General features: G+C 42.2%; 1 protein-coding gene across 1 annotated transcript in view; it reads left to right on the top strand.

The window, feature by feature from the left end:
* Positions 1-12,371, top strand: part of TMEM178B (transmembrane protein 178B) — a 198,425-nt gene that overhangs the window by 48,153 nt on the left and 137,901 nt on the right. Inside the window, exon 2 of the mRNA XM_065742710.1 lies at positions 6,412-6,525. Coding sequence (XP_065598782.1) covers positions 6,412-6,525 — 114 coding nt within the window. The remainder of the gene's footprint in view (positions 1-6,411; positions 6,526-12,371) is intronic.

Below are 12,371 nucleotides of genomic sequence, written 5' to 3'. Positions count from 1 at the left end.
GCAACCTGAGCTATCTTTGAATTCGATTCTAACTTTGAAGTTGTTCCTTCTTTGAGCAGTGGATTGGCCCAGTTGTCACCTAGAGGACTCTTCTGACATACAGTATTCTATAATTCATGTGAAGGAATAATGTTCCCACACTTTTGGCATTAATGTGGATGTAGATGGGCACAAACATGTAACCAGTACTTTCTAGGTTAGTGTTACTCCAGAGGTAATGAAATAATCCTGTTAAGTGTGTTGTAATACCTTCTAATGAAGTCTCTGCCTTCATTAAGAATACAGTGTTGCTCATCATGAGTTCATTAGCTGCTCAGCATATCTGATTTGCAATTTTCTCATTGCAGCTGGTCAAGGTAGAGCTTATTTCTCCTCCTGGCTTCCTCCAGGGTTCAGTTTGACCAGTTAATGCATGCTGAAACTGCGAAAACCTTGCCTATATTAAGTGTGCCTGCAAATGAGTTCTGGTGATTCACACAAAATGATTTAAGAGTCTAAGGGCAGGACATGCAGCCAAGGACACTTGTTTCTTAAACAGCACCAACCTGAATAGCCAGGACTGGTTTGGAGGTGGTACAAAATGCTAGCACGACTTAAAAATCAACTTTTTCAACAGAGACAAGACTTTAGAGATCGAGTCTTAACAGATGTAAATGCCAGATGCAGTTGCTTTGTGCAACTAGATCCTAGCACTGGTAATGACTGCAGCCCCTGGGAACCTTCCTGAAATGTTATGCTAAGAAAAAAAAATGCAAACTGTTTCTGTTTGAGATCAGCAGATTTTCCGAAGACAATGTGAAACAACTAGAGGCTAAATGACCAAACTGCATCCTCCATTTGCTTGGTGTAGTTATACTCAGCCAATGAGGAATAGCAACCAAAACATGGAATTAAGGCAGTTTCTCATACAGAAGGCAATTTCTCGTAATGAATAGCAAATACATATAGTGAATGCAGCTCACAAGCCAGAGGCTAAGATTCTTTTTACTAGGAAATCTTTGTGTAGTAATTCTCAAACAGATATGTAAAAATTAGATCCAGCACAAAAGGTGAATTTTGTGGAATAAATTACTTGCTCTGAACAGTTGGTACAGAGGTATCTACAAAACAGAAGGAAAAGGTGCCTGGAGGAAGCAAAGGCTCAGAGCGTCCACGTCAGCCTTTTCAGTGAAGCTCATGATATCAAAAGCCCTGGCAGGAAACATAATAAACAAATGCTAGCTTTACAGCTGAACCCTTCTAGGATCAACATGCATGCTACAGGAGAAGAATGGGTATCACGAGGTTTTGAGTGGGTACACATTTCAGAAACCAAGGTGCTTGCCATGTCAGTGCTGGCTTGTTATGGAGCTTGGAATGGTCATGCTGTTTGTTGCTCATACAGGGCAAATAAGCTGCTGGCTCCCTGCGTCCATCTGTGCTTCCTGATTATTCTTACCCAACGATTGTTGCAGAAAGACTTAGTGTGTCAGAAATGCTCCGTAGCTGTGAGCCCGTCAGTTACCAGATGTGACTTGGCTGACAGGGCACTGGGCAGATCGGCACCTGAAGCTTAAGGATGGTTCCACAGTCAGCTTGGGAGGGAGGGCAACGGGAAACCTTGTAATTGTGACTTACAGGAGGGGAGTGCAGTCTGATAGCCTATGAAAGTAACTTCGATATGCCACCTTGGACTGAATCTGAAGTGATGTTAAGAACACAGGACTAACTGCACCTGCAGATTACCAGTTTCATGATAGAACACCTCAAGGACTGTGTCTCAGAGGAGCTGATCTGTGTTATGCAGAAGGTTAAACCATATGGGCGCAGTGATGGAATAAGTTCCTGAAACTTGACAGCTACCTTTGCTGATGTCAAGCTGATCTCGTGGGGAAAAATCTTCTGTGCACTTCTGAGATACAAGATTTTAGGATTGATGTGACCAGTACCTGGTTGGCATTCTGAGTTTTCATCCCTGCTTTTCAACAGTGTTGAAATACTCTTAAAGGCGGTGGAGGTACCAGATAAATACAGCATGGATACCAGCAGCATGACCTTGCTTTATAATAGATTTCAGTCCTGTTTGGCTTTGAGTGGCAAAAGGGTTCAGTGACTCCTGCATTACTGGCACTTTTGTCTTGTGCAAGGGCAGCATTGACAGCTCTTGCAGTGCAATGAGCAGAGTTTCCCCAGCAGCTGAGCTCACATCGAGAGCATTAGGATAGTTCTGAGTGCAGCATAGAAAGGAATTGCACAGTATTTTCCATTGATGTTCCTGCTGTAGCACACTTCGAGGATTTTCTTTGTAACGAAGAAGAGGAAATTCATATACTGAAGTGATAGTGTGGAACTCAGCTCAGTAGACAGATATATGATGGGAATCAAGCTGATACATTGATCGGGAAGAGAGGAGCAGCGCGTGCAGTGCCACTACACTTCGTGGCATTGTGTAGCTGCTCTGAGTGAAGGTACCTCTAGTACCCACAGCTCAATTTCACTTGGCATCTGAACTTTGCTGGAGCAGGTGGATGCCAACCGCGGAATTACAAATGCAGATTCCTCCCTGAGCAACTGTCCTCATAAGGGTAGTGCAGCAGTTTTGCTCTGCATGCTTCTGGCTGTATCTTCCTGCTGACTCCTTTCTCAGCACTTTGGTTGAAACTACCAGACATTTTTCTTCAGGATTTCCAGCAAACATTTCCCATTAATCAGAGGAAATTGGAGCACACATCAGTAGCAGAGTATATTCGTGGTTTCTTCATGTTTCTTGTGGCCAGCCAAAGCGCTTGCAGTCATAGCTGTGTAGAAGCAAAAACCCACTTGCTAATTTGCTCTTCAAATAACTGTGAGCTCAGTTATTTGGTGGTTCCAAGTTTGTGCTAAAGGCTGCTCTGTAAGTTTGGGTACCATTTTGAGGAAAGGAAAATGTCATAGAATTATGGAATGGTGTGGGCTGGGATGGACCTTTTAACCCATCCATTTCCAACTCCCTGACATCGGCAGCGTTGCCTGCCTCTAGCTGAGACTGTCCTGGGCCCCATCTAATATAAAGTCTTTCTTTGCTCCCCACCCCCAGAGACTAGCATGAGTACTACTGTTCATCCATCTGAGCTTTCTCTTTAATATGACGCAGACGAGGAAATATTCTGAAGTATGAAATTGTCACTGCTGTACAGTTATCCTTTCCATAGCTTTTATTGAAAGATCCAGGCAAATGAAAGGCTTTTCTTTTAAGTTTCTAAAGCTAATGCTCACTTCTAGCTAGATACGTACTGGTGCAGTTGCATTGACTCAGTAGGGTGAGCTCAGTTGAAGATAAATTGCTCACATTTAAATGTTGGGCAGTCAGAAACCTTGTGACAGCTTCCCTGGGCCATGAGAAGCTCGAGGTACCCAGCAAAAGCCTGTCTGTCCTAGCAGTGGCCATATGGATAAAGAGGGCCTCATGCGCTCTTCAGCGGTCACCGTGGTTCTGGAGTTTGAAGTAACTGGAGTGCTGGAATCTGATAGAGGACAGCTCTAAAATAACCGGATCTGTGCTCTCCTGAGTGTATTAAACTTACTGTTCACAAGGAGGTTTAATAGGGTAAAGCCAAACTACTCCCTTAAGTCATGTGGGCTGATCTCTGGTGTACTGCAGACCGTTGCTCATGCACTTATTGAGCCCAAAACCTTGGATTAGGCTGTAGTATTTTGAGTCCTGTAATGAGAGTTTTATTAGACTTACTCATTGTAGCAGTGAATCCACGCTTAATGCTTCAGAGAAGGGTGAAAGTCTAGGAGCAGCATCCCTGTCTGCCTGACCTAAGAGTCTTCCTTCAGTAAGACAGATGTGAGGAATCATTCCGTGCTCTGCTTAGCCCTCAGGGCACTCAATGACAAGCCCTGGTATTCTGGAGAGAACTTAGGGAAAAAGCAGGCTGCCTCATCATCTGCATGCTTTGCCTCATCATGCAATGCTTTTCCATCCTCATCCCTCCAAACTCTTGGTTGGAGTCACAGTGTTCATTGCTTAGTAGTCAGAATTTTATTTCAATGTAGGGAGGGCGTGCAAGTATGGTGTGGCTGGAAGGGAGATCATGGAATTTGCTGCTCACAGTTGAGTGTACTTTGGATACCATTGTATCATTGATGCTGCAATCATACTCTTAGATCTAGATAGTCTCTGAATGTATACTTAAGTCTCATTAAATCCATGGGAAACGTAAGTGTAAGTCTAAAATGATATGTATGGTCAAGTGATGATTTGAATTCAGACCATAATCTTCTTGTGCTTTAGGCAGTGGAAATATAAATCAGGGAAAAGTTTTCTGCATTACTACTAGAAGTATTTGCAGTAAAAATGAGATGTTTGATTAACTTCACTAGAAATTAGACATCTATTTAAAGAAATTATAGCAAATGGAATAGGATCTTTTACAGACTCTTCCTTCTGTATGCTTTAAATTTGAGTCTTGGCCCTGTGTTCTTGTCAGCTATCAATATAAATCTTTTTCTAGGCAGGTATCTGATAATGTAAAGATTATTTTCTGAGAAATACGTGCTTTTCCTCTTTCTTGCCAATGCTTCTGATCCATGAGAGCAGCTAAACAAAAGGGAAGGGGAAAGCCCTTGTGAAGTCAAGGTTGAAGTTACAGGCTTTATTTTTCTTCAAATCTCTTTCCACACTAGATTTCTTTTTTTTTTTTCCCCTAAATACTATTTTTGGTTTGAAACTTTAATTCTGGGAAGTACATTTGGTGCCCAGATGGTGCAGATTCACACAGAAGCCCATCACGCTGTCAGGGCGGGTGGATACATACGTAAATATTTTGCCTTTTTCCCCTATAATATTTGGCTTTGTCTAATCTAATTGCTGTCAAAGGCAGAATGTGAAGAATGTTTCAGCGAAGCAAACAGTGAGGACCTCCAGTGTCTGTACTGGGTTAACTTGGGAGGATGCTTAGTCTACTCAGTTGTAGCTAATAATTTTGTTGCATGGTTGTTGTTGTTTTTTTTTTATTCATGGTGTGAATTCATGGGGTATGGTCAAAGTTTGCCCCAAGATAATATTTTACAACCCAAACCTATACTTCCAGAGGCATAAAAACATGGTTAACCCCTTGCAGCTACACATAAGGCTAATGCCTCTGCCTTTTCCATTTTGATTGACAGTAAGCATTGTCTGTGTGCCTCTTGGTATATCACTCTCTCGTTTATGTAAATCATTGCTTCATTTAATTCTACTGAGTGCATGTCTTAATGCATTTTTAAAACATAAAAGCATTTCCAGAGCAGTTGCTCCTCTGACCAGTGGTAGCAAACAGTGCGGCCAACTGCATTCAGGATGCCTTTTTAATTATTAGAGGCCTGTTGCAAAATACCATAATATTAATGGAAAAATGTCTTTCATGACTTTTAAATCTGATTGTTCAGTGAGAGGGTCTGATGAAGCCATCCTTAGTTAAGGGTACGAGCAGGAGGGATGCAGGGAACTTCGCTGCTTTTTCACCAGTACCAGAATGGTTTCACTGTCACAGACGTCCTGTCAGATGTGGAAATTGGCGAGGCTGTAGTTTACAAATAGCATTGGGCTATGCCAGGCCCATTCCTCTAAGGACACTGTGCAGAGAGTTGCCAGAAGATGATGGCCTGGAGGTGTGATTATTGTAGGGGAAGGAAAGTGGCTCTGCAAGGAAAATACAAGTATGTGACCAGAAGTCAAACAGAAGAAGCACCTGGTGCTATTTTTTTTCCCTTTTCTATAGAACATAGACGAAATCTACAAGAGCAAAAATGTTGCCTGTTCCAGCCATTTGTGTTGCCATTCAAAGCTTATTATTCAGAGGTGCCAACAAATTCTGCTCCAGCCTGCTATTAAAGTGTCTAGGTACCTCCGAGAGCCGTGCCATAACCTGTGACATGTGCTTCTGCTTGTCTTGCTTCTTGATTGTGGGGTGGAAGTAGTCTGAGAAATTGTTTTCTATAAATACATACTTTTCCTGTGGTGTTTTTATTACTGAAGATAAGATGGAAGGTATTTGCTTTGCATATCTCCTGAAGCCTGACCACAAACACATTATTGCAGGATAAGCTACAATGGGAATTTCTGGTTTCTCTGTGGTAAATGCTGGTGTGCATGTTGTTAGCTCATGGTTTGGGAAAGGGAAAGAAGGGAGGACTTGCCACATTCTACCTGCTGGTGAAAGCACAGTCTCTGACAGCTTCTGTGTAGACTTTGATGTATCTTAATTTTACATGTGAGCTCTCCCTACAGATAGCTTCTGCTTGTTGTAGACCAAAGGTAGTACTGGCTGCCACACTGAATTGATGGCAGGGACTGATTTTCTCTCAGCCTTCGCTTTTGCTTGTCAGGTCCATCTAGTCTACAGCTGGGAGAACATATTGCATTCATGTAACATCAATTTCTCTTCTATATTTTGCCCTTTCCAGGCGCAATTGAGCGGTGCTCATACATCAAGTACCACTACTCCTCAGCGACCATTCCCAAGAACCTCACCTACAACATCACCAAGACAATCCGCCAGGATGAGTGGCATGCCTTGCGTAAGTGTTGCTAGCTTTCTTCTCAATTTTCTTCACGTGTAGACTAAGGAAGCTACCTGCTAGTAAACAAGGATGGAGAACTTGACAGACAGCTCGCTTAGAGCCCTGTTCTCACATACAGTTAGTCTTTATAACAGTTGGATCGATTTGTACTTAAGACCTCCATGGCTATTTCTGCTGCTGAATAGAAATTCTGCTGAGGCATGAAGAACTGGCAGTGGGGAAGAGATCTTCGTATGCAGAAATTAATATTTAGTTAAATATGAAAATGTACAACAAGATCAATGCCCTTTTTTTTTTAATTTAGTAGAATGTTCAGTATGTAAGTATGTTTTCCTGCATTTCATGCTGCTACCAGATTTCCTGCTCCCAGCAGAATTCATTGCTGGCTTTTACTGTAGAATATGTCCTGCTGCCTGCAGCTCCTGCTAAATGTGGCATCACTCTCCTCTGAAGATGCAGGAAGAGATGCTGCACTGTTTAAGGCACTGGGAAGGAGCTTTTAGCCTTTAGTGATAACGGTAGCTGGTGATCATCAACTTGTAACATTTGCTTAAGCAACAAAATCTGACAGAGAATGAACTGCCTTGAGTTGTATGGAGGGCCTTAAAACTTTTCTCCTCATCTTGGAGTTGGAAAATGGCTTTCACAAACAAAATAGAAGAGGCAGGATGCCACTGCATCTTCCTCTTGTTACTGTGCAGTCATGGTTACTGATGAATGTCCAGAATTCCTAGAGTTAACAGCCCTTTGGAAATGACAGAAGTTAAAGAGTGCTGATATTGATGCATAATCTCAAAAGGTAATTCTAAACAGCTAGTCCAAACTGTCTGAGAAATATATTAGAACCCTGGTGTTCCCAAGGCTTTCAGTGCCAGTTTCACTCCTGCCTTATGGAGCTGTTGCTCTGGGAGGTTGCTTTTGAACTTTGAGGAGGAGAAGCTGTTATGACACTGTTCACTTCTTGAATTGCTAAGATCAAACCTGGTTTACGTCAGTGTTTGTACACCCACGTGGTCAAATCTGATAAAGCATTAAGGTAGTTCTGGAAGGACCTGCTAGGGTCCTCTATTTTTTTTTTTTTTATGTAAGTGGGTGAATATGTATTTTTATTTTGACACAGTGAAGAAAAGGAATATTGAATTCCTGCCTCTCTGTCCTTCTCAGGAGGTTCTAAGAGGCCAGTCTTGCAACTTGTCCCTTTAAATTAGAAGACTGAGTAGTTCAGTACCTTTCAGGTTTTCTGCTACTGTGACATCTCCACTGGTGTCAGTTTTAAGTTAACATTGTTTGTCTCCGTGTGCTGAAAACAAACACCCCCCTCCCTCCTGCCCCCTCAGAAAAGGACATCTTCTGTTAAGTTGTAGTACAGAGGCTTTGGTTAATGCTTTCATCTAGGCATGGGGTTGCTGTGAGCAACGATGACTTTTCTGTGATTATCCTCTGGGAATCTCACTAATTACAATAGGAATTACTGTCTTAAGTTCATCTTTATTTCAGTAATGGCTCGGCAAAGGGCTACTCTCAGACTCTTTGAATGTTTTTCCACAACTTAAATGTAATTACTAAATGTCTGGCAATATTAGTCCTTCAGCGTGTGCATCCCTTGATGGGATCAGCAAATACCTGAGCACGGTGTTGGCAGCTGACTGGAGCTTTCAGGAGTACATTTGGCAGACTTAGAAGTGGCAGTCTATACACAATGCTTACACTTTAACGTATCTGATGTGGTCTGAAGCACTTTCAGGGTGAGGCTGTTTGTTTCTTTTCTAAGGAGAGTTTGCCAAGTGTATGTGTGTGGGTACGTATTTCTGACCCAGATTTTTGTGCTGATTCATGAGTCAGAGAAGTGCTGGTAGATGTATGTGGCCAGATGCATGCTTTGTAAAGACAGGGAAGGAAAAGTACCCTGAAGCTCTCTTCTCCACAGTGGTGTGGTACAATTGTGAGTGTTTGATATATGGAGTTAGCCAGTGGAGGATCTGGAGGCCGTTTTGCTTTCAAATTATATGTAGAACTTGCAATCTTACTGTTTTTCTCTACAACATCTTTTCAAAGATGAGGCCAATAGCACTTGTTTCAAATAACATTTAGGCCAAGGAGGATGATCTCCCTTTAGAAAACCTTTATAATTGAGCAGCCTCTCCTAAATCTTTAAGCACCTTCAGAAAGTCCCTGCAATCTTAGTCCCTTTCTTGGCAGCTGACACAGGTCTGACACACCTCTGGACTAGTTTCATCCAGGGCACAGTTACTTCAGCTCCTCACTTCTCTTCCTGAGACAGCATAAAATTTCCAAGTCAACATGACCATTATTTTCCTACGAATAATTTCCTATTCATATTTTCTCTTTCCCTGAGCGTACAGGCAATAAGGGAACAAACCTGTTGTTCTGTACGGTCTCTATATGTTTAATTTCTCAGATCTGTAACATGAAATGGGAGAAAAAACATATTTTGTGGTGAAACATGGGGTCTAAATGCCATCTGGAGAATTTCAGGGGAACTGGAAAAATGAAACTGGAGTGTCTGTTCACGCTGCTGAAGAAAATACCGCTTCCAGGCTAAAACCTCTGCTGTCCTTCGACATATCTGTATTTCAGTACTGGTTGTTTTCCTTCCCTGGTGCAAGGGAAGAAAATAATGGGCCTGGGAAGGAATTCTGTTGATTTACCTGTGTACTAGGTTGAGGTGCAGAGGAGAGAGGACTCCAGCCATGCTCAGCAGACTCTTTTTTTCAGGCTGACCAGACAGGAGTGGTGTTCCAGCATTTTCTCTTGTATTGCACGAGTGGGAGATGAGCAATTAATTTGAAGCCAAGGACCCCATGGCACCCACTGGTACTGAAAGCAACTATTCCTATAGTTAGGCTGTCAGCTATGCTAGAAAACCTCAGGCAAACAGCTGGACCTGGAAGAATGGTTGGACATGACTTTATCGCTTTGATTTTGTCTTTTTTCATTCTATTTGACATTTTCAAGATGGAACCTTTGCCCAAATTGATTGCTGATGGCATCATGAGCTGGGAAAATAGGACTTCACTTCTCTGCAATCACTCCTTCTCAACTGTCTCTGGTTAAATAGGAATGGAGGGAATGATGATTGTAGTATTGCCAACTTTCTCCTGTCAGGGGATAATGTTCATCTAATTAGACAAAAGTGTCTATACAAGCTGAGAGGGAAAGGGAAAAGAGAAAGAATGCTGCATCCAACAACTTTGAGCATGAATAACTGTCACTTTGCGGAAGCTGCCAATGTAATGGTGTAACTTCTCAGGATGCCCAGTGAAGTTGCCCCATCCCCATTCAAGGCTATTCAAGGCATTCAATGCTTCCTCACTCACTTTTGCCTTTGAACATACTTGTATTTGCTGTGGGACTTTTATGCATTCTTTCCATGAGAGCAATTTCAACAAGAGTTGTGTAGGTAGCAGGTACCACAGGATTGTGAGTTAACCTCCTCTAGTCTCAGAGCTGCCCTGAGCAGCATGAGGCTGTTGCCTCTAGGTCACTCCACAGTCTTCCTCACTTATGTCTTGGTAGGTGAAGCAGGGAAAAGTAGCTTTTCTAGGGCTGTCTTCTCTCTAAGTCAGGCAAAGAAATTGACGTGGTTTTAAAGTGCTGCAAATGAGTAATGAGGCATGTTTTTAAAGAATGAGACCTTTTTTTCTGAGAACAAGCCAAACCTCTGTGTCTTCTTTCTCCTGCATTAGTAGCTGAAAACAGAAAATTCAGCATGATGCTCAGAGCCTCTGTATGGCAGAGCTCCCTGTAGCTTGCACATAAATGTCTCCAGATCAGAAGAGATGAAAAATTCCTTCTGTCCAAAAGCTTTTATTTTGCTGACTCATGGAGCCAATCATTCAAGACAGATAGCTGTCTTCAAGCCTATTATTTTTCTTTCCTCCTCACCTATCACAAACCTGAATTTTTACTCTGTATTAAAATTGGCCACACAAGAGCTGAAACTTCTGTTTGTACTACCCAGGCCTGTCCTCCACAGTGCTGGGCAAGCAGCTATTTTGTGTCCAGGAAAAAGGAATGTGTTCTACCAGGGCAGAAAGTGTCTGAAATTGCTATGGAAACATCTCTTCCTGTACAGCTGAGTTAGAAATTGTCACCACTCGGTTTTGGGGACAACCATAACTCAAATTAAGTCAACTAATGCTGTGAGATCACAGGATGTGGGCTCTGAATTTATAGCATTAACATGGGGAGCTGCACTGACAGAAAAAGAGCAACCATGAGCCTTTGTGTTAATTGAAATGATAATATTTGCCTTCTCTGTTGAAAATTGCAATAATCCTGTGTTTGTTGTGTTCTGGAAGACATTTGCATAAAAAATGAATTGTGAATTCAAAAGTAATAGCCTGGCACATTCTGGGAAGAGCGAGTGTTGGAGGAAATGAAGGATTTCTACAGGATGTAGAGTGGTATTGTTTAAATTATATAGCTTCATTTATGCTGAAGTCTAAGTGGGCTTTATCAGCCTTAATGGTCCAAACTTTTCAGTCTCTAGGAGAATAAGGCATTCATTATTACTAGGCTTCTTTATTTAGGCCTGGGAAGCACTCAGTTATCTCCTTACTACCAGTAAAACTACTGGCAGGGGGACTGGAAGAATCTCCTTTTGTGGATGTCGGTTGTGATACTGATGGGAGAGGCAGCAATTAATGCTCTGCAGAAGACAGTAATGTCTACCCTTCTAAATTTACAAGCTTCTCAAGCCCACGAAACAAGATGGCTGAGATATGCACGCAATCTCAGACCATAGCTTGACAATGCATTATTAGCACCAGTAGGCTCATGGGCTTGACCCTGTCTGATGTTTTTATAAGCAACAGTAAATATTTCATTTGTGTATTTGTATTAAGTGCTGACCCTTGAGGATTTTTGCTTTTTTTTTCCTTTCCTGAAGGTAGTGTTTGAAATAAACAGATTCTCCTGCTGCCTTCTTCCCCACTCTCAATAATACTCCCTTGGGTCCCTTTCCATTCCAATCTTCCTCTACAAGGAAATGTTCTTTCGTTTTTAATTAGCTACCTTGGCCCCCAGATGGAGGAACACCCTGAAGTATGACACTGTCCTGCTGGTCAGTGCCATTTGGCTGACAATATGATGTCATTCTTTAATACATGGGTTATTAAGCAGACAGGAGAGCCATCCTGGAGTTAGTTGTGCAGCAGGTGCTTGCGTGCCTGGAGGTCTGATGTTGTTGGATCTCCATAGTATTCATCACTCTCAAAGCTATTGACCAGGTGGTAGTGACAAACCTTTCTTCTATTTCTCCCTCTGCTGTAGGGTTTTCTTCATATCTTACTATTTCAAGTTGAGATATAAAAACCATCTTAGCTTTTGATGCCAAGAAAACTGTGTTGAAATCTGTCAGGGATTTTATTGCCTTCTGCTAGATTTCATCTTAGGCTCTGCTAATTTGGCAGTGACCTTAACACCTATACCAGAGAATAGCTTTCCCATTTGCATGATACTTTTATCTTAGAGGGAGAAGAGCAGAGAAGGAGTATGGAAAAGTCAATATGACTCCCCATCCTATGTTGTGATAGGGGTGTCTGAGTAGGAAAGATGGATGGAGGTTGAGGCGGGAGAAGATGAGGACAAGGAAAGGGGAAAAACTTCACCTGGACTGATGAGCTGCGACAGGTGAGACAAGGGATTACTGGATATATAGACTAGAATAAGGGCTGGGATGGTGGAAAGGAAGAAGCAAAAATGAGCAACTCAGTGGGGATAGGAAATGAGCAGGGAATGAGACTCTCTGAAGCATTGTGTAAAGTGTGCAAGAGTCTTACTGTGTATCTGCTGCCAGCACATGTGCAAAATGCACTGAG

The sequence above is a fragment of the Cyrtonyx montezumae genome, unplaced genomic scaffold (assembly GCF_038088225.1).
Source record: "Cyrtonyx montezumae isolate F1298 unplaced genomic scaffold, pur_monq_1.0 scaffold_3, whole genome shotgun sequence".
Taxonomy (NCBI): Eukaryota; Metazoa; Chordata; class Aves; order Galliformes; family Odontophoridae; genus Cyrtonyx; species Cyrtonyx montezumae.
The sequence above is the reverse complement of the archived record's forward strand: the minus strand, read 5'-3'. Positions and strand labels throughout refer to the sequence as shown.